This window comes from Schistocerca serialis, chromosome 7 (genome assembly GCF_023864345.2).
Source record: "Schistocerca serialis cubense isolate TAMUIC-IGC-003099 chromosome 7, iqSchSeri2.2, whole genome shotgun sequence".
NCBI classification, from domain to species: Eukaryota; Metazoa; Arthropoda; class Insecta; order Orthoptera; family Acrididae; genus Schistocerca; species Schistocerca serialis.
In genome coordinates this window covers 249778515-249801988 of record NC_064644.1, presented here as the reverse complement: position 1 = coordinate 249801988, position 23474 = coordinate 249778515, and the positions used below count along the sequence as shown (strand labels likewise).

General features: G+C 43.0%; 1 protein-coding gene across 1 annotated transcript in view; it reads left to right on the top strand.

Moving 5' to 3' along the window:
• LOC126413000 (cholinesterase 1-like) overlaps positions 1-23474 on the top strand; it is a 67516-nt gene that overhangs the window by 5523 nt on the left and 38519 nt on the right. Inside the window, exons 2-4 of the mRNA XM_050082893.1 lie at positions 2623-2911; positions 7870-8055; positions 18674-18873. Of these exons, the coding sequence (XP_049938850.1) occupies positions 2623-2911; positions 7870-8055; positions 18674-18873 (675 nt within the window). The remainder of the gene's footprint in view (positions 1-2622; positions 2912-7869; positions 8056-18673; positions 18874-23474) is intronic.

Here is a 23474-nt window from a genome sequence, read left to right as displayed (position 1 = left end):
TGATGTACACAAACTTCCCTTCTGATGTTGGAATGGCTTTTTTCTGTAGTGGGAATAAACTATTATAAGGATGAAATTTAAGTTAACATAGCCAACAGGAATGTAAAATCTAACGTATAAGTTAAGTGGCATTTGGCGTTTGGTGTTCATAGTATAATATACCCATTATCCGCTACAGAATGGAAGTGTATTTATCCTTTGTAATCTGTGGGCACCCAATATAACACAACTCCCGACAATTGATATCAACCTGGTCTCCGCCTACAAGAGGGGCCGTTTGATAGGATTTCCGCATCTCGTTCACAGATTTCTCACTCCGTCTTGTATCATCTTTACTGCCTCTGAAGACCGCTGCAAATGATGAAATTTGTTAAATTCATACTTTGGCTTCCTAGGGATTGTCAAACAAGCGAGCTGAGTTAAAAACCAAGTTTGTCAAACTTTATCTCAGTTTTGAAGTACTTCAGACCTCACATTGTGTGTATCACGTCGCGAGGTATGAGTATTTTTACAGTAGTTCCAAAGACAAGGCATGAACCAAGAGCGTTTCTTGCATTGAGTTATCACTGTGTATAAAAAAAGAAACAGAAAAAAGTCGCTGGCTGCGTAAATAGTTGAAACTGAGAGCTAAATGTACCAATGAAATTCTGATAAATAAATATTATACCCAGAAACTGATGGTTATATAGAAAGTTTCTCCGAATGGACAGTGAAACTTTTAAAAACTCGTCAGAATTACTTCGCTATCACATTGAAAGGTAAAACGTGTTAGGCAAAAATCTTTTCCAGTTTCTCTGTAGCTATGTGATAACCAGAAAATGTTTTATGTCTCAATGCACATAATGGAAATATCTCCTTCTCTTTCTGTTTCTTCTTCCATAACAGTTCCTGTTTCCCTACGGGGTTGCGGAGATATCAGTGGGAGCTGGTGGCCGGATGATCCTGACGTCACCACTCCGCATGGGAGGGATCTTTGTATCCTATCTCTCTGCGTCTCGAGTAGATCACATGTTCAAGTTCCAGAACGTTTTCCAAATGATTGTGTAGTGGATACTAGCCCGGCGTTTACCTAAGTGAATGTGGGAAAACGCCTAAAAGCCTTCATCGTTAATCCGCCAAGCGTATACGATTCGCGGCATGAATCCCAGAAGCATCACGTTAATGCGCTTTGCTCTCAGAGCGAATTTTTCTAATACTAACATGTGATGGAGTAAAAGAAGTTTGGGGCCCCGTACTTTGAATAATGATCCTCTTTATTTTTTGCGTCCTCGTGTTTAAGATATGGATGGAAAAGATGCAACATCTCTACCATTTTGATAATGGTCTGAGATCTTTTTTTTTTCCTTTCTTTCCCTATGACGCTTTTATTTTACGAGAATTGTTCATTAAGTAAAGCAATATTTTTGTCTGAAAGTAAGATGGTTTCATTCAGCAATGCAATGCACCACATTATTCCCCATTGTTTTAGATATTTTTAGACATAATATCCGTTCAATGTGACGCCTTTAGGCCACCTGCATCCCTGCATGGTACCACTCCACTAGTGGACTTCGGAGCCAATGACTGGCCATTAGCGACGTACTGCTTCGCTGGGAGCGCATCCTTCATTGAGCCAAACAAAGGGACCGCGGAAGTTACGAGATCCAGTTCGTAGGGTGGATGAGGAATAACAGTCCGATGAAGTTTTGTGAGCTTATCGGGGATGCGCATACTTGTGCGTGGGCTTGCGCTGTCACGGTGAAGGAGAAGTTCATTTGTATTTTTGTGGCAGCGATCAAACTCAAGTCCTTTTTCCTGTTTGCAGAGAGTAGCACAATACATTTCAGAGTTCATCGTTGCACCATGGCGAAGGGCATCAAACAGAATAACCCCTTCATAGTCCCAGAGGTCCGTCGCTATGACTTCACTGGCTCGGGGTGCGACTATTAACTTTTTCTTCAGAGGAGAGATGGTGTGGCGCCACTCCATGGATTGCCTCTTTGTTGCCGATTCTAAGTGATAAATTCATTATTCGTCGCCTCTGACGCCTATTGGACAAACAATTGTCACAATCAGCCTCATGACGCGCAAGCACAAATAGTCCCTCGTTCCTCTTTGTGGTCTTATGTTATGCGGCTACGAACCCAATGGGCACACTCCATTGGGTACTCAACTAGTGAAAGAGTGTGTCAGCACGTCCTCTTGAGCAGCGATGTGTTTGGTTGTGATCCGTCGATCGCCTCGAATAAGAGTGTCTGCACGTCCCAACATTGTGCGGCCGGGTGGCATGCGTGTGATCGGACGGGTCTGCGCTACGTTTTTGCGTCGGTCACAATCTCCTCAGACTGCAAGGTCTCTGTCGAAAAGGCCGATAATAAAAAAAAAATCAATATTTCTTCCAAAATTTCATATGTCTTCTTCCAAACACGAAACAAACAAGTACACCGTATAATAATTTGACAAACACGGAAAATTTGACAAATTGTTTGAACGTGCTAGGGGCTGAAGGCTAGAGTAACTTGTAACTGAGAAATACATAATAAGGGCGTTTACATCGCCCATTTCGCCATCCAACTTCCTAGCCCACCAGAGAAGGGGCCAAATGCCGAGTGAGTCAGGGGAACAAAGCATTGCCTGTTACAGAAATCCCGGCCCCCTGTCGCCTGGGAGGGCGTACGGGACGCCCTGGAGGAGGCGCCGCTGTGCCTGCAGCCGGACAAGGGCTCCGAGGACTGCCTCTACCTCAACGTCTTCGTGCCGGAGGAGGCGGCGGCGGCTGCCAACGCCTCTGGGGAGCTGTTGCCCGTGCTCGCCTGGATACCAGGAGGCGCCTACCAACATGGAGGGGCTTCGCTGGCTGGTTTCGGCCCAGACTTCTTCCTCGATCGCGGCATCGTTGTCGTTACCATGAACTACCGACTTTCCGCTCTGGGTGAGTAATCACGACCTGCCACATCTTTACACTCCGCGACCACAACATCAACCATACTGCAATAAGGACGTTTCTGTACAGATGCACCAAACGGTAAGCTCTCCTTTCCTATCCCCCCAAAATACAGAATATGATTAACTGCGTTATCTTCTGATACACGGCCAACCGATGTGGGTGCTTAGGGAGTGGAAGGACCGGTTAACGGGAAACTGAACATAGTTCGTAGCAGTAACACAGTTTATTAGATCTTCCATGTTACGGTAAAGTGAGGAACAAGATAGCAGTTTTAACAATGCAAAAACAACGACCAGCTGCTTCAGCAGAACACACTTAGCCCATTTCACAGTGACGCACCGTGAGACATAAATCAAATTCCAGTATCTCCCACTAGTCTGGACATGCCGCAGCACACACTGATCTTGTATCGCAAGCACGAGGCACCTCTAGAACACACACATATAAAGATATCTTAAAATACGTATAACAAATTCGAATACTCTGAACCGATCAACCTATTAATAAAAGAAAGAATATAGAAAGGTAATGAGTTTCCCTGAGACAAATGGTACCTCTTTTAAGTACCCAGTTTTAATTTGATGACACAGAACAAAATCAAAAACCCCTTTCTTGAAAGAAAAATACAGAGTTGTTTCTTGAATGAACATTACACAATAGAATTCAAATGTCAGGCAGGAATCAAGTTCAGAAGGTAAAGCCAGAAGTTTAATGAATGAACGAGAACAGTTCGTTATCGTTCGGCACGGTTCCAGATGTACAACAATTTCTTAAAGCAGACACAATTTTCTCACCAACAAGCAAAACATAAATAGATGAACAAATTAGTCGCACATCTAGTCTCGTTCTGGAAGTAAAATTACATGAGCAAGTCCTGTTACCTTTGGCACACAGTAACAGCCCAATTCAAATAACCCTCAAAAGCTTATTATAAGAATAAAACTCATGAATAACTGAACTGTAGGGTTGATCAGAACACTGTATCTTTTGAGGCTTTCATATCAATGCTGGTTTAACCAAATGGCATTAAACGTAGCTAACACAACGCTATACAATTCTGAGTGATACTAGGAGTAAGTCACACAACATTCCCGCCAAAACTACATGCCGAGGTGTAATCATTTCATTCGAGTATACATAATGCGGACGAGCAGCCACAGTGTAAATTACTTTAAAAACCCGCTCATCTTGTACAGTGTTTTGGTAGGGTCTTGCCAGTAGTACCAGACCCGCATAGGTGTTGTGGTCGTACAACCACGGCCAACGAGTCCCTCCTTCGACAGCTGCTCTCCACACGATATTCTGTCCGCAACTCGCTGACGGGACGCTGCCGATCTGATGTCTTCTGGGTGTCGGTGAGATCACCCGCACTCCAACACCAACTGAGGCTGCGTGTCCGTTCCCCTGGCGGAAAACCTCCTGCCTCGGCTGCTAAGGCGGACTCCTGGTACCTCCAAGACGACCCTGTACTTCTCCAACCTGTTGACTGCACGCTGCCCTTTAGTTCCTCACAGCCACAGTGCTCGCTGAATACGGGCAGCAATTACTGGACTCCGTTGGACGAAGCGTCCTCGGACGACGGCAGACTGTCCTCTTCAAGTGAACATGTTCTACCCTAGACTGAGTCCCTCCCCGATATCCGGCCACGCTATAAGACCACAGCACACGGACTGCGAGGTTCCTGGCGGCAGACGCCCTTCTCTATGGTGTAGAATCTTTGGATCCCAGCAGGGTGCCGTGACCTATCGATCCTCGCGGCACGGCTCACTTTGTAGCAAAACACAGTTTTGTATTCGTATTTACTCACATGTTTCTGAGACATCGTCCGTGGACGTTAGTTTACATTCCGTAAAAAAATAATTATATAAAGGCTGTGTACTTGCAGTATGTGGACACTGGTTGTTGCTATCATTTACATGATTGCGTCTATTGTATGGTACGTTCAGACTACATTTTTATTATATACTTCTATGGATATGGTGTCTGTGCTTTCATACATGTCTAACAGGCACCATTGATGACCTGCAGCCGTCTAAAAAGAAACTAGAATTATATTAATACCGTCAGTTGCTAACGGGCGTTGATATATATCAACGGGGACAAGTGAAAATGTGTGTCCCGAGCGGGACTCAAACACGGGATCTCCTGCTTACATGGCAGACGCTCTATCCATCTGAGCCATCGAGGGCACAGAGGTTAGTGCGACTGCAGGGACTATCTCGCGCACGCCTCCCGCGAGACCCACATTCTCACCTTATATGTCCACACTCCACATTAGTAGTGTCCCTGCCCAACACACTCATTACTCGTGGAAGACATTATTACCAAGTCCCATTAAGAGTTCGGGTAATATGTGAGCATCCGCACAGACGAAGAAGGTCTTGGCCGGTATTGATAGAACTATATACTTATATGGACAGGTCCGAAAGAACAGACACTATTCTTGCATAATATCTCTATCGAAAATTAGGGCCTAAATTGTGACACCAGAAGAAAGACACCGTTAGGTAGGACGTATCCTACGACACATTTTAAAAGGACGTATCCTACGACACATTTTAAGGTCCCGTTTGGTAAACAACCACCGCGCAGCTATTGCCATGTTGCGACGTCGACTCATGTTGTTGAAACAATTTAGCCATCAAGACGGCACAAGACGGATGGGTCTGTTTTCGGCGGCAGAGATATAAGCATCCACCATGAGCGAGAAGGGTGGCACGAAGACGAGGTTCAGGGCTGAGCAGTTCTGCAGGATGCAACCGTTTGAAATTTATACCGTGGTCATATAGCAGGCTTTCTTATACAACACTATCATCTGTTCGATGATTACAAGGTTGATTGCTGTGGCCTTTTTGGTGAATAAGCTAATACCTTAGGACGTGTTCCGCCAGTTCATCTGTTATTCTACTCTTTTTTCCTCAGTTTGATTCAATTCCTCTTTATTAGTTACTGGTTCTACCAATCCAATTTTTAGTATTTTTCTGCAGCACTGTATTTCAGAAACTTATATTCCCTTCATGTCTGTACTGTTTATCGTCCTTGTTTCACCTCCATATGGGGCTACACTCCACAAAAACACTTCCACAAAAGGTTTCCAAAAACCGAAATTTATATTTTACATTAATATATTTCTCTTTACCAGGAAATTTTCTCTGTTCATTCCAATGTATATATTATATCTTCTGTCCCACTACAGTCATACTTTATTTTGATGTCCAAATAGCAAACTTGTCCACTACATAGAACGTTTAATTTCCCACTTAAGTCTATTACACTCTGTTCCCATTGTATTGTTTGTGTTCATCTTATAACCTTTTTGACAACAGTATCCATTCCGTTCAAGTGTTCGTCCAAGTTCCTTACTCGTTTCTAATGGCAAACTCTGTTTCTTATTTCTTCTCCCTGTATTTTCGCCATCTTTCCCCAACTTCTCCTGAAGTTTGTTCAATCTGTTCCAGATTAAATAACAAGTCTTATGGGCTACAACTCTGTCTCACTCCAGTTACATTTATTGTCCGTTTCCTGTAATTCGCCTGTTAGAAATATAGTCCAATTTCTGAAAAATTTGTAAAAAATTCTTCGTTTTCTGATCCCTGTGTCTGGTATCTTCAAAACTCTAAAGAATGTATTCCAGTCAAAATGCAACTGGAACCACATTTTTAAAAAGAATGATGTGTTGTTTATACTGAAACTAATGATATATGTGTGAGAAACATCTTGCAACTATATTACTTTGTTACACATTGAAAATTATAGCCGCAATAGTTTCCAACACACTACCACAGTTCATCTTCACAAAATGCCGAATCCATACACCCGGTAAGTCCAAATATTTGAACAGACTGAGGTACGGTACTCTATCAGTGGTTTTCAATGGATTTTAGTTCAAATCAACCGCAAAAAGAAGGTAGAGCTACATCTAGTGAAATTTCTTTTTCTTGTGAAGTCTTCTCCTTTTATGCAATGAGACAGAATACGTTAATAGACACAGGGGTTTAAAAAAAATCGAAATTATAATTGCAAACTATTCAATCGCAGTCTTCATTATAAGCATTGAAGTGTGAAAGTACTTCCATAGACGGCTACACTAGCGCACACTTATCCTCTGGCTCCCAGCTCAGAGGTAACAGGTTCGAATCCTTTTGATAGAAGAAATTTTGCGTGTCAATATTTAGCTGGCAAAAAGAGGGGGCAATCCCACCTTCTTAATCGTCTGATGCTGCACCAATGTCTTGTCTCAAATCTCTTATGTCTTCGAACGACTAACGGAGGGGCAGTCTGTAAAACTGTTGACGATAGTTTGTCCTGTTGTTTCCTGACGTGGCCAGACTGGACACAGGCGATTGTTAATGTTAAATGTTATAAACTGTTATAAGTAAATCTTCACTAGTCAACATCTCGAAAACTTATTTATAATCGTGATAACCAGTTTCAGTAAAACCAAGAGCCATCTTCAGATCAAATACTGTAAACACTGCTGTGTAGCATCAGTAGGCCAGTGGGATGACAATGTGTCTACTGCCGGCCTGTCGATTAGACACGGTAGTGTTTGTCCTTTTTTGATCTGAAGACTGGTAGGTGTATTAACCGAAACTGGTTATCACAATTATAAATAACTTCTTGCCATCTCGATTGCTGCTAGTAATCTATAACATTCGTAATTCGTCTGTTGGAAGGAGCCGTTGACATCAACGATACCCTACTGCACTATTGCGGGTTGGTGGCAATTCTTCCAGTAACGTTTGGAGCCTCAGTCTTCTCTTTCTCATTGTTTCCAGCGTCACAAATAGAACACTAAAACTCGTTATATGAATAAATATAATCCTTTTTCCAGTCAGGCTGCTGAACCTGCGGATCCAAGTCTCCCAGCCAACAGTGCAATACGATTCTTTCTTTGCTATAAAGGGTAACAAACTCTTTACAAGTGTTGATTTTATTTACAGGATTTCTAAGTCTGGAAGACGAGGTGGTTCCCGGTAATGCGGGTCTCAAAGATCAGGTGATGGCTCTGGAGTGGGTGCAGAAGAACATCGCAGCCTTTGGAGGTGATCCCAGCAAGGTGACCATCGGCGGTGAAAGTGCAGGAGGCTGCTCCACTTCACACCACCTGCTATCCTCCAGGTCTGCAGGTAGGTCAGGGTCCATTAGGTCAGGGTCCATGATCACTTCTGTACTATTATGGTATTAGGTTACGACAGCAGTGCCGAAGTTGATGATATATTGTCTGGCTAACAGACGTTTAGGGCGCTTCAAGGTCTACTTACGGTCCGACCAAGGGTGTCGCGTAGGAAAGTGTTACACCATGAGCACGCTGACCGAACGCTTCCAAAGTGATACGACAGTATTTCCACGCCTGTGGGATATGTTGCTTGTAATATTATCCTTACTCGAACACATTTTCAATATAGAAAAATACCAGCTGTTAAATATTTATAACGTTACTGGATGTTTTCAGATGTAGATCACGACACAGCTGTTAAATATTTATAAAGTTACTGGATGTTTTCAGATGTAGATCACGACACAGCGTATCCAGAAGACGTGGACATGCAACTTATCTCTATCATTTGGACTTTGACATAGATCAAGCCATTGGCATGAGTGACATGGAAGCATCGTACCGACACATAACACAGACAGTTGATTATGCTGCAATAACTGCAGAACGAGTTGCGACAACAGCGCGGCAAGAAGGACTACTCCACCAAAAGATCGTAGGATAGTTCGGCTGGTTCTGACGGATACACAGATGAGAACAATTGAATGCGCGGACACGGACCTTCAGGAATAGATTGCTGTAAAACCTGAAGCTGCATCGTTTACCGCTGACGCTGTATCAGCCAACAGAGACTAGCATGGTTTACGGAGCACTGAGTGGCATCCCATGGTGTCCCACGATGAATCTCGCTCTTGTTTCTCGGTCAGATCGACGTCAATGTATCCGTCGACGGCGTGATGATAGGGCACTCTCAAGAGCACTCTCAAGAGCACTCTCAAGAGCTCTCCATCCCCATCTACTGAAATCACTGTGTGGAGAGTTATTGGACGCCACTACAAGAAGGGAGGTTGTATGCTTGCCAATATGTGGAAAGAATGGTATATCCTGTTCTCAAACCCGTCGACACCAGGAACCCAATTGTCATATTGAAGCAGGATAATGCAATACTGAACACTTCAGTTCACACCAGAAACTCATTGAAGAATGAACACATCAATGACTGGTCTGCCTTTCATATCATTTTTCCCCCGGTAGACGTGTCTGGGATGCTATCACTAAACGTATACCTTCATACCAGTTTTTAGTCAGCAATCTTCATGAAATGACACAGAACTTGTTCCAAGCACGGCAAGAAGTTCTTCAAGATGACTCTCTGTGGTTGTCTGCTTCCTTACCATAACTAAAGGTAGAGTATCTTTTTTGCTACGGCGCTCACATCGCATACTTATCTTGATGATGGACGTCTGTTCCGAAAGGAATGAAAGTTTACAATTCCCCGTTCTTTGATGAACATTTTCATGGTTTTAATAAATATGGGACCAATACATCTTGGTGTAACACTTTCCATTTCCGTCAAAGTATCAGAACGCTTACACCTAACGTCGCGTAACATGTATCAGACTAATGCTGCCGACAACGAGTTGTAATGTAAACGCTATTAAATGGTTCAAATGGTTCTGAGCACTATGGGACTTAACATCTGTGGTCATCAGTCCCCTAGAACTAAGAACTACATAAACCTAACTAACCTAAGGACATCACACACATCCATGCCCGAGGCAGGATTCGAACCTGCGACCGTAGCAGTCGCGTGGTTCCGGACTGCGCGCCTAGAACCGCTAGACCACCACGGCCGGCTAAACGCTATTAGAAAACGATAAAAGGCAAGGACCACCCTATTATTTATTTATGTATTTATCTTTTTTGTTAACTACATGAAAGGTATTCACAGTTGTGAATATGGATAGCCATCAGCTGTGTAATGGAATGACGACAAAGAAAATGTGTGCTGGTCCGGGGCTCGAACCCTGATTCCCCGCTTATCACCAGCAGTCGTCTTACTATTTTTTTTTGTCTGTGGCAAAATATATATACTTTAAAAGCAATAATCTAAAACACACCTATACAAGTATTTCACATTAACAGTTACCGTCAGTTTTTTATCCCGTTTTCTCGGAGCTATTCGATAAAACTTACTTGACATTTATTCCATATTCCCAAGTTTTCCAACGGGCCACTGTAATTTTTCAGTTTCTGACCTTCAAAACACGGCCAATTATTTTTCAAAACGTAGCGCCAACTGGTTTTGGTGTGTTGTCTTCTCTCGGGCAAGCTGTACTGACATATGTCGATGAAAAGCTCTCGCCAAACCCAGAACAGTTGACCCACACGTGAATATCTAATCCTAGTGACTCCAAAACAAGAATGTAAGCTTATTTTTCAGGCTGTTGCCTTCTGAAATTATCTTCGGGTTTTTTCTCTGCCTCGTGATGACTGGGTGTTGTGTGCTGTCCTTAGGTTACTAGGGTTTAAGTAGTTCTAAGTTCTAGGGGACTGATGACCGTAGATGTTATGTCCCATAGTGCTCAGAGCCATTTGAACCATTTTTTTTATCTTCGGGTTATCACACAACCGGTACCGTTGTATTATTATGCCTGTCGATAAACACTGTAATTGATTGCCCTTGCTGTAGTACATTTTGCGAATTAAGCACTTCCAGTGTCACATTCTGGGACAAACCGCAGATTAATGGAACTCCCATTAAATTATAATTTAACGTCCTCGCAGTAACGACTGCCAAGTAATCATCCGAAGATTATTCACCTACATGCTCCTTAGGCCTCTTTTCGTAATTTGAGTTATCCTTGAACGATAACTTGTATTCCTCACAACAAGCAGACTACTACAAGCCATAAGTGTTCCATTACGCTATCCGAGTATACTTCATGGGCAGCCCCAAACTTCCACAAGTCGCGAACCATGTGTTTATAACCTGTACTCGTATATTCATTATGTACATTCCTGTACACTGGAGAGATTTTAATTGTTGAAATTCGCAACATTGCATCGTACTTATGAACAACATAGAGATTGCAGTATCGTATTAACTTGTTAAGATTAAGTTTTTCAGACCCTGTCTTATGCATAACCAGACACGATTAGTCACTTAATAATACAATGTGTGTAGCGTACGTGAAGTGTAAATGAATTATAGTAATAACGTCGAAACGAGTAAATAATGCTTCAGAGGTTTCACTATAGTTGAGAATGTGCAAATGATTTCTCGTAGCCTTTGTAAGGAATCAAATCTGTAGAAGAAGTTGACTGGTCTGTAGAAGGACGAAAGGTATTAGGAAAAGCTACATGCGATGGGGGGACTAAAGCAGAAATCAGTAGGGCCATAGGAACGAATAAAGCATGAATAGATTAAACCGACATGGTTACATCTCGTCTCCGATGTCCGTGCAATGGAGGTAAGGTAAAAAGAGGAGTCATACAAGCACTTACATTTTTTAGGACTGATGCTGAAACCTTTATGACACAATTCAGTGCGAACAGGGTGGTGCTTTGTCATGTTGAAAGCACAGATCGCCATCAGGTGCTGTAGGCCAACTGCCAAATAACCATGCCTAGTGTACAGATAAGACTATATATTATAAAACATATGTAGATGGCTCACTAATACTATTTAATGACTCTAATATTGAAATTAAGAACAAAGCAAATTTTATGAACAATGTACGTACAAAGATTTAATTAAACATCAGATAACAGAAAGGAGTGTCTTCTTTGATATGAATATCTCAAGTCACAATGATAAGCAACCTTTCCGTTATATAGACCACCACCCGTCCCCAACCATCTCTTATGTTTCTGTTAACAATATTGGCACATAATGCCACTCAAAGGAACACAAAAGGAAGTTCTTCGAATCAGCTGTACACAGCAGGGTTCCACATCCCAATCAGTCAAGCAGATTCATATACAGAAACTGAAATTCATACCTTCATAGTCCAAATTAATGGGTACAATCAATCGGCAATAAATAGACAGCTTGAACAAAATGGAAAGAAAAGTAAAGAAAACAACTTCACCACCCTAATTCCAAAAGAATTACCAAAAATTGTAAGCCTCCCACCCTTTGTTAAGGTATCATACTTATTCGCTGATCTATTCAGACCACATCACATTAAAATATCCTTTCACTCCAGTAACAAGCTGCAAAACAGAATTATACATAATAATAGAGCCACTGGACGATAGCAACAATATTCTGGAATATATGAGCACACCAACTCGTGTTCCTTCTTTTAATTGCAACAAAGAGGTAGAAACTTTCCAAACCACTATAAAGAGGACAGGGATGTGTTGTGGTTTAAGAACTCAAGTAAATCCAGCTTCAGTTTCAACTCTGTCCATCATGAACAACATCTTGCCACTATTAACAGTAGTAACATCTCTCTCCTACGCATTAGCCTATCGGACCTTCGTTGACTACAGCTCGATGAACACAAACTAAATATTATTCTCTAAAGTCAGAAGAAAACTAATCTTCTGCCTTGGTGTACTATTCGAAGAACAGTTCCAAACTAACAGTACTCACAAGGGAAACTCTCCATCGAACCCTCCTCATATTTAGTGGTAAAATGGTCCAGTGGAGAGCCCGTCAGAAACTCAACGCAGATCAAGCATCAAAACAGGAAGAAGGTGTACTGAACTGTGTAAAAAGGAGCAACATAGAAACAGTGAACGGTCCAAGCTCAAGATGTGCAACATCAAGCGCATCACGACGTCGAGGTTGTGCGTGGACTGCAAAGCTGAAGATCCGATGTCAGATCTCCTTTCGTGCCCCACCTTTTTCTACAGACTTATAAACTTTCCGTCCGATCACTGACGTGTCTGTTCTCCTCCTGTAGTCTTGGGAAATATACTGTGCGTTGGTTATAGAATATGTGTCAGGTGACAAGTATATATTAGCGTCGCCACTTAATGTGATGAATAGTGAGAGCAGGAGAGATGTCGCATAGACCCTACACAGAAATGAAAACAACAAATCACCAATCGGATGTGAACTACGTTACAACAAAGCAATTCGAGAATCAGCACTTTCAAAACGTAACGCAAGAGTCATAATATGTGGTACTTGTGTAGAACAAACAGGAGGTACGTAAGTCTCTAGGTCCCTTCCCTACACCTCGCTGTTGTAAAAGAAAGTTACACGACAACACAGACACAAATCTGAATACAGCGAACAGAAGCGCCAATGGCCGGACAGACAGTTCACAATTTTGTGAGGGCGTCTTAACACAGATATCTCACTCCGCAGACCAACATCTTGACCATAAGACCACGACACCGCAGTTACTCACTTTCGATCGGTGTTGCACACTTCGAACTTGTGCTGTTCACTCTTTCGAGTGGCCGAGCGGTTCTAGCCGCTACAACCTGGAACCGCGCCACTGCTACGTCGCAGGTTGGAATCCTGCCTTGGGCATGGATGTGTGTGATGTTCTTAGGTTAGTTAGGTTTAAGTAGTTCTAAGTTCTAGGGGACTGATGACCTCAGAAGTTAAGTCCCATAGTGCTCAGAGCCATTTGAACCATTTTTTGCTCCACACTTTTACGTTATTAGGTTGTAAAATTATCTCTGTACATAATTTACACATACCTATTGAATTTATCTGCCAAATTATCTCTATCTATAATAGTATGCTCCTCACTTATTGTCCTCATAATATTTCGCTACTGTTGGTTTACTTGTAACTGTAATTTATACATAAAATACTGTAAAGAGCTGGAATATAGTCAACCTTGTTATTGAAAAAAATCAGCTCCTCTGGTAAATATATACACATTAAAATGCCTGCTCCTGCACTAAATACTTCCCACGTAATTCATATTTGTATAGTTCAAAAGCTATGGTTCCTAGTCTGGTGTATTAAATCACACCGGTTGTCCTGTCAATATTCGCTATAGACGAGCTGCAGCTATCCCCTCTCTTAACTGGTTTGTACTGTTCTCACAGAAACCTTCAATTGAGAACTATTGACAGAATGAGGGACGTTCATATTTCATTGTGTTTCCGTTTGTTTACGATCAGAAGTTTTGATGCTAAAGCCTTAATTCTGCTTCTCCCACCATTTAAGTTGTTTAGCTGATAAAATTAAAACCTGTTATTGAAGTTGCATGCCGCACTAGTCGTCTGTGATACATAAACATACAGTAGTGTTAAGTTGTTGGGTTCATGGCATTGGCATTGCACATCAGAGATCTTAAGGATCATACTCGCACTGTTTAAAGGAGGGCAGGTTAAATAACATTTACCTCCTTATTGATCTCTAAGCCTTTATGTTTTTGTCGTTTTTGTTGGCGCCTGATATTTAGTCTGTGCTCAGCCACATGCAGGAGGAGGGTACTAAATGAGGTAGTAGTTTCATGGATCCAGCCGCAGGGTGTGGCAGTTTCGGCCATTGTCAAGTCTCACGAGCCGATCTTGCGGGATCCCTCCCTGAGATTCGACCGAGATTCAGAACTACACAAGAAGGACCGGGAGGACGCCTTCCATCTTCAGTCATCCAGAGGGTGTCGGCAACCGATCATCCAAGAGCCAGATCTTTTTGCTATTTGTAACTGTTTAAAGAAGTAAAGTAATTTCATTGAACTCAGCCTCTACAATTAACTGCCACTCATCCATTGCGATCAAAATTGGGTGTGCTAGTAGTGGAGACACAAAGTCTTTTTTTTATATTTCTAATAACGTCATGATTACGTGAATGGTACACTACGTGTTTTGAACAGCTCTTGAGGAGAGCAAGTGGCGTACTGAATAAATATACAGTCTAAAAAATAGAAAAATAAAAAAATTGACGCACCACGAAGGAATCATCGGAATGAGATTGACATCGGTAGATGTTACGTACATATAAAGTAAAAAAATGGTTAAAATTTCAGAAAAATTGGATGATTTTTTAAATTTTTTTCAAAATAAAGGGCTTCATAAGCAGAGCATGTCAAAAACGCGTTGGTCCATCTCTGTCTCTTACCTTTTCTATTATTCGGCTTGCCATTGATTGACAGTGTTGTCGGAATACCTTCTGAGGGATACCATGCAAAATTCTGTCCAACTGGTGCAAGAGATCGTTAATATCCCCAGTCGGTTTGAGGGCCGACCTGTAATGTTCCAAAAGTTATCAACTGGGGAGAGACCTGGCAACCTTGCTGGCCAATGTAGGCGTTCACAAGCATGAAGACAAGCAGTAGAAATTCTCGTCATGAAAGCGCAAGCTGGCTTGCCCTGAATGGCAAAGGAGGCGTAGAAATCGTCGACGTACCGCTCTGCCACAAGGATGCCGCGAATGACAACAGAAGTGGCCACGCCATGAAAAGCCATGGCGCCACAGACCGTAACTCGTGGCTGTCGCGCCGTATCGTGGGTGATCTTCAGGTTGGTATCTCACTGCTGTCCAGACGCGTCATCGGCCTGGAGTTGATTTGTCTTCAGTGATGAGTCCCGCTTCCAATTGAGTCCCGATGACGTTTCTGGAGACGCTCCGGACAGCGGATCTCAACCTCACCGTCGCCCTCTGTAAGGCCTGACAACCAGGAGTGATGATCTGGGATACTTTTTCATTTCTTAGTAGGACCCCTTTGTTTATCATCCGCCGCAAACTTAAAGCACAAAAGTACATCGGCGATGTTCTGCGTCCCGTTTTGTTACCCTACATGGTAAGTCATCCTGGGCTTACATTTCAGCAAGATAGTGACCGCTCACATGCGGTAAGAGTTCCTCCTCTCCATACCCAGCTTTTACCAGCAAGATCGCCAGATCTCCCTCCAGTTGAGAATGATTCGAGTATTGTGAGCAGTGTCCTCCAACCAGCTTGGGATTTTGACGATATAACGAAGCAGTTCGACAGAATTTGGCACGATATCCCTTAGGAGGACGCCCAACAGCTCTGTTAGTCACCCGACAAGCCGAATACCTGCTTGTCGAAGGGCCAGAGTTGAAACAACACTTTATTAACTTGGTCCATTTGTGAGGTTCCTTCTCTTGAATAAATATTCCATTTTTTATGAAATTTTTAATATTTGATTGTCTGTATCTGTACGTCAGATCTCAAGAAATGCCTCCTACTCTGATAATTTCGGTTTTATGCGTTGTATATACATGTATACCCGTCCTACTGATAATTTTGTCGTTGTGCCTTATATCGCCACAGTCCCAGAGACTGGCCGCTCCAGAACAAAATGCAAACAACTGGTAAACACCCACCACCTGAAAATAAGCCTGCAGTGGCTAGGAATTTACCTAATGGAAGAATAAACTGTTTTGTAGAACAAAAGCATAACCACGCCACTGATGACAGTACACACACAAAATGTCCGACGTCTGTAAATAACGTACCAGTGAAAATCGGTAATAGCTGTAAATAAATTGTTTCTGCAGTTGGGGGTCCAAATGAAGGATAATTTCGTAAATAATGCGCGCTGTTTTTTTACTCCCTTTTTTCTGTGTCTCTTTACAGTCCTTCAGTATAGACTCCCTGCTTCTCTCTGACTGAATCCCAAAGTCTCTGAAGCTCTATTATTCCATCCATGACATTACTCCTCTTTATTAGACGAATGGCTCGAATAACAGTGGTAGAAAGCTCTTCCAAAGAAATATAACGACATCCGCCCATAGGTGTTTTTCAGTTGTGGGAAATGTGGAACGAGTCGAATTCTGATGGACTCATGTCCGGCTGTAGAGAGGACGCGGTAACATTTAGCATCGTATTTGCGCAGATTTGGGGCTACAACATTGCCGATATGAGAGCATTGTCGTGGAGAAAGAGTGGCCCAGCATAGACCAACCGAGATTGGCTTTTGTGGATTTTTCTTCGCGGTTTTGCATGAAGTACAGTAACACACTATTGTGACATTTGTTCCACTTGGGACTATCTGTGATGATGATTACTTGGTGATCATAAGGAAGAATTGTCATTTGCTTTAGCTTTAATTGAGCGTGTCGAAATTTTTTGGATGTGGAGAATCTGAAGCTCTCCACTGTTATTTAAACTCAGGGTCAAAGTCTTTAATCCACGCTGTATCAATAACGGCAAATCGACACAAGAATCCTTCACCTTCACGGCAGAATCGTTATTTGAGCAAGGTTCCAAGGTACAGGAGTTTCTGCTTCTCTTCGGCAGTCAAACACTGTGGGACCTTCTTGCAGAAATTTTTCACTTCTTCAAATCATATGTCAGAATACGGAATGCTGACGTTTAGGGTATTCCCTACGCTTCGGAGAGTTCCTCACAGATCAGACTATGGATTTCTTTAAGAGCATCTGCCATAAGTTCCACATTTCGTTCATCTGTTGAATTTTTTTGGCCTTCCAGGTCATGGATTTTCGGCTATGCTCATACGACCACATTTCTTTTTATTTTTGTTCATTTTTTAACTGTTTTTTAAATTTTGAGTCATCAGTCTTCTGACTGGTTTGATGCGACCCGCCACTAATTGCTCCCCTGTGCCAACCTCTTCATCTCAGAGTAGCACTTGCAACCTACGTCCTCAATTATTTGCTGAATGTATTCCAATCTCTGTCTTCCTCTACAGTTTTTGCTCTCTACAGCTCCCTTGGTACTATGGAAGTCATTCCCTCACCACTACGAAAACGATTAACCCAACGTGAAACGGTACTACGATCCACTGTAAACTCGCCACAAACTTCGCTTAACGCACAATGAATCTCTGTCGGGTAAAGTTTCGAGCTTGATGCACGACCCATGATCTTCAACAGTCATAGCACATCTGATGTAATTTTCTTTGTTGTTCCATCAAACCCTCCACAGTAATCCCTTCTTGCGCATTACTTCTGAAATGTCTGTCGTTTCTTGCCTTAAGACAGTGTAATAATATATTATGACTCCGAGAAATCTGGAGAAGATACTGCATTACCTCGCCTACATTAAAATACAAATTTTCGATTTGTAATGTGCACAGGAAGTTGTGTGTGATGTTAGTGTGTGTGGGACTATGCACAAATGGACCGTAAGGAAGCTGTAAGTACAAATTCTTCTAAATTAAGCCACTAACTTCACAAAGGATTGACAACCAACTAAATGTCACGTGTTTCTAATATACTGCAGTAAAGCCAACGAAAAGAAGCAGACTCCCACTCAACGGCAACAAGACATAAAAATGGCACAACAAACACAAAAAAACGCACTTGAAAATGGGAATCATTTCCCGAATCGCGTCGTGTGAAAAACGAAACAAAGAGAATCGTGACTGGTAGCAGAAGAATTATTTATATACAAACTTACTGTTGAAACTTCCTGGCAGATTAAAATTGTGTGCCGGACCGAGACTCGAACTAGTCCTGCAAGGTTCGCAGGAGAGCTTCTGTAACGTTTGGAAGGTAGGAGACGAGGTACTGGCAGAAGTAAAGCTGTGAGGACGGGGCGTGAGCCGTACTTGGGTAGCTCAGTTGGTAGAGCACTTGCCCGCGAAACGCAAAGGTCCCGAGTTCGAGTCTCGGTCCGGCACACAGTTTTAATCTTCCAGGAAGTTTTATATCAGCGGACACACCGCTGTAGAGTGAAAATTTCATTCTAGAAACCTATTGTTGTCACAGTCGCAAGCCTTCAGAACCATTTATAATGGATCAAATCAGAATACAAATTGCCTTGTGGCTGTTGATCTGAGGTGTTTTATGTCCTCGCTAATTTTCTGAAACATACGGTTAACTCTGTGTGTGCACAGGCCTGTTCCGCGGCGTGATAAGCCAGAACGGGCAGGCGGTGGCCCCCTGGGGCATCGCACCCAGACCCCGCGAGATGGCGCTGCGGCTGGCGGCGCTGCTCGGCGCACCTACGCAGGACTCTGAGCAGCTGGTCGCCTTCCTCAGACAGCAGGACGCCCAGCTCTTCATCAACCGCGACGACGAGCTCCTCACCGACGAGGTGAGCGCTGCTGTGTGGACTGTTCTCACCTTACGGGCCAGTTCTTTATGTCCGGGATAGCAGCTGAGCACTTGGCGTTCCACGATTACTTACAGGAAGAGTTCAATAAGAAAAGCAACGCATATTTTTTTCTGAAAGCGGTGGATTCAAAAACACCATGTAATTCAACAATCTTTTCGTTTGCAAAATCGTATTTTTAATATAATTTCCGTTCAATGCAACGGCCTTCCGCTACCATATTGGGACTGCCTGTATCCCCGCACAGTATTATTCTATACGTCGACGTTGGAGCCAACGACTTGCTGCATCAATAACCTTTCCATCATCCACTTACTGCTGCCCGCAGAGTTAATACCTCATTGGGCCAAGGAGATGGAAGTCTGCGTGGTCCTGGCTGTAAGGTGGATGAGGAAGATCAGTAAATGAAGGTTTGTGGTCTCCTCCTGGGTGCGTTCTAATGAAGAAAGAGGTTTGCATTTTAATGGCGATGAAGACGCTGGTTTCTTCAGTTTCCTAAGTCTAGTAAGATATACTTCCGAACTGATCGTCGCGCCATTAGGGAGGATACGTTCGCTGCTGACATTGTAATTCTCTCAGAGACAGCAAAGGACTTAGAAGAGCAGTTGAACGGAATGGACAGTGTCTTGAAAGGAGGATATAAGATGAACATCAACAAAACCAAAACAAGGATAATGGAATGTAGTCGAATTAAGTCGGGTGATGCCGAGGGAATTAGATTAGGAAATGAGACACTTAAAGTAGTAAAGGAGTTTTGCTATTTGGGAAACAAAATAACTGATGATGGTTCAAAAAATGGTTCAAATGGCTCTGAGTACTATGGGACTCAACTGCTGAGGTCATTAGTCCCCTAGAACTTAGAACTAGTTAAACCTAACTAACCTAAGGACATCACAAACATCCATGCCCGAGGCAGGATTCGAACCGGCGCCCGTAGCGGTCTTGCGGTTCCAGACTGGCAGCGCCTTTAACCGCACGGCCACTTCGGCCGGCAACTGATGATGGTCGAAGTAGAGAGGATATAAAATGTAGACTGGCAATGGCAAGGAAAGCGTTTCTGAAGAAGAGAAATTTGATAACATCGAGTATAGATTTAAGTGTCAGGAAGTGGTTTCTGAAAGTATTTGTATGGAGTGTAGCCATGTATGGAAGTGAAACATGGACGATAAATAGTTTAGACAAGAAGAGAATAGAAGCCTTCGAAATGTGGTGCTATAGAAGAATGCTGAAGATTAGATGGGTAGATCACATAAATACTGCGGAGGTATTGAATAGAATTGGGGAGAAGAGGAGTTTGTGGCACAACTTGACCAGAAGAAGGGCTCGGTTGGTAGGACATGTTCTGAGGCATCAAGGGATCACCAATTTAGTATTGGAGGGCAGCGTGGAGGGTAAAAATCGTAGGGGGAGACCAAGAGATGAATACACTAAGCAGATTCAGAAGGATGTAGGCTGCAGTAGGTACTGGGAGATGAAGAAGCTTGCACAGGATAGAGTAGCATGGAGAGCTGTATCAAACCAGTCTCAGGACTGAAGACCACAACAACAACAACAGCAGTGTCAGAAGACTGTCGCCATGATTTTACAGGCTGAGGGTGAGGATTTCAGCCTTTTCTTCGAAGGAGAAGTGATGTGGCACCACTCCATGGAGTCCCGCTTTCTTTAAGGGTCGAAGGGGTGTATGCATGTTTCATCACCTGTGACGGTATTTCGGAACGGACTGTCTCGATCAACCTCGTAACGCGCAATCAGTTCGCACAGCCGGTCTTTCTGGTCTTCTCTTAGGGGATGTGGAACCCATCTGGCACACACCATTGATTGCCCCACCTACCGGAGTATGTCAGCACTACCAGCGGAAATGTCCACTTGAGTAGCAAAGTATTGGGTTGTGAGAGTGTTCGCACGTTCCAAGATTGCAGGAGTCACGGTAGTGTGCGGCCGGCCGGCATTAGGGATCTCGGTCAGGTTTGCGTGACCTTTTTGCGATGGTGACAGACGCTTCGTCTAACCACTAACCGTGCTTCTGTTCACTGCCAGGTCTCCGTAGACATTCTGGAAGCGACTATAAATATGTGCGATGCTCTGGTTTTCCGCCAAGAGGAACTCAATGACAGCTCTCTGCTTGGAATGCACCTCCGTTACAGACGTTATTTTGAACGCTACGTTTGGTGCCGCTACTTGTCTGAATATCATTAAATTGTAGAGACTGAAGAGGGAATATTCCACAGTAAATTCCGCATTCCTTCAATCGAAACTGGGTGGGAAAAAATGCGTTGCATTAATTACCGAATACCACTCCTACTTTTGTTTAACATCATTCCCATCCCTGTGCCACGAATTGTGATGAAGTGATATTGGGATCACGATCAATCAGTCAACGACCTACGAATCATTCTATTCACAAATGTCAAGCATTGGGGATTATTTCCCACGTCACAAAGTTTCCAGCCCCATGCCTATGTGGTGGTATAAGGCAACCTGTCACCAGTTTCTATTTTTTTTTCAGTTTGTCGATAATATGTGTACCGATCTTGCTTGAAACCGTTCCACATTTGTTGCGTCTTTGTTTTCCGTGTTACCTCTCTCCTATTCCCATACTACAACCAATCCAGATGTATCAATTTTCACGGAGACTGTCACCGTGAAATCCACCAACATCAAATACTGCAGATAAAACGCTAATATTCGTCATTTTTGACCATTTCACACTCCCAGTCATCTCCACCATTTTTAAATGTACCATGGTGATGCTTTACAGACGGTAAAATTTAGCGAGTAAACACGTTTAGATCGCTTCATATACGCCCCCGGAAAAGAAAGGCAACAGCCTCAAGGACCAGTGAGGTGACAGGTAGTTCTTCGTCGAAGGAGTGCACGACAAAAAATTCACACCAAATGAACAACACATGTTAAAGTAAAGGGTGCGCGAACAGTGTAACTCTCTCTGGCGGAAACGCAGGCGTGTATTGTAAAATGACTCATAATGGTGTCGAGTACAGTCCTGTGATTCATTGTCCCTAACACCTGTTGTTGCAATTCAGCAGTGGTTCTTGCAGGCCCTCGAGAACGCTAAGTTTCCACTTTATTTTGTCCATACGCGTTCAGTTAGCATGGGATCTGGTGTTCTAGCTGGCCAGGACAGTTGTAAATGATAAACAGCATATTACGCCACAGCAACCGTATGTGGACTACACTGTCTTGCTGAAAGAGCACATCGCCTTCCTGTCGAAAAAAATGGTAGTAGCACGGGGATAACAGTCTGTACAATGTAGCGACTCCTGGTCACTTTGCTCTGCGGAAACAACAGATGTGGACGCAAGTTGTTCCTCATGGGCCCTACACTACGAAGCCTTGGATGGAATGTGTTTTGTGGACAACAGAGCGCCATTCCACTCTCCAGTTAACTCTGTCACGACACCAACGCAACCACGCATGGTGGTGTCGTGGTGTCAGTGATAGCGTGAACAGAGCCACACGTGATATTAATCCTGTTGTAAGCAGACGATTCAGTCTGGTTCATGATAACATAGCAAGTGCAACATGTATCCGGATTTCGTGCCTGCGTGTTGTTCGCTCAGCGATCGCTGTTCGCACAGTGAACGGATCTAGAAGAGCATCTGTACTACGCGGACGTCGGAAACCTGGTCTATAGGTGTGGGTTTGTTCCACAGCCCATTGATGATACGCTGTGCTCGAAAAGTATAGCATTCCGTCGATACGTTCATTAAGCTTCCTACAGGCACACAGTGCGACGTCGTTCAGATGGCTTGAAGCTGATATAGAAGAGTGCACACTCGTCAGTGGGGTATGGTTGTACGCTCGAATGAATGTTGCAAACACTGTTCGCCTCTAAAACCGGAAAATTTATTGCCTGAAGAGCCAAAATAGAGGATGTACAGGCAGTTGTCTGAGCGCCATCTGATTACCGATGAACGTGACAGCTGAATCACTAACACTACAGATCCTTAGTACGCATAAATTGTAATTTGGTGTCACTCAACACAGTCCTTAAGAGTGTTGAATTTTTCTGGCAGTGTATTTCTTCCATTGTAGAGACGTTTCGGTTCCAGGCATCATCAGATTTGTAATTAAGATTAAAGGAGCATTACAATGATAGGTGTTTGTTATGCAGTATCAGGATACAAAAGATGAAAAGAAATGTAAAGTTAATTTAATAAGTCGACTCACCAAAACTCAGAAATTGTCAAACAACGTACACTGTGAGACCAATAAATTCGATGCCTTAACGCGGCATGACATGTGAACTCGGTTGATAAAATTGACAAAAGCTCCCTCAAAAGCGTTAGTGTCTGGGACGTTGCCTTAACATTTCTTTATTTTTATCAAGTCGTACTTATGACTCATAGTCTGTAAAATGAGAAAACTTCGAAGTTAAAATATAAAACAACACTTAACTCAGAAATTTTGCGTGGAAACTTCAGTGACAGTGGAAGTCTGAGTCAGATTATCTAATGGTACAACAGTTTATGTATCATGTAATGTTATCGCATCTTCAATGAAATTATCGCCACTTTCATTCATTTCGCTTCGGGGACTTTCATTCATTTCAGATTTATATGTGG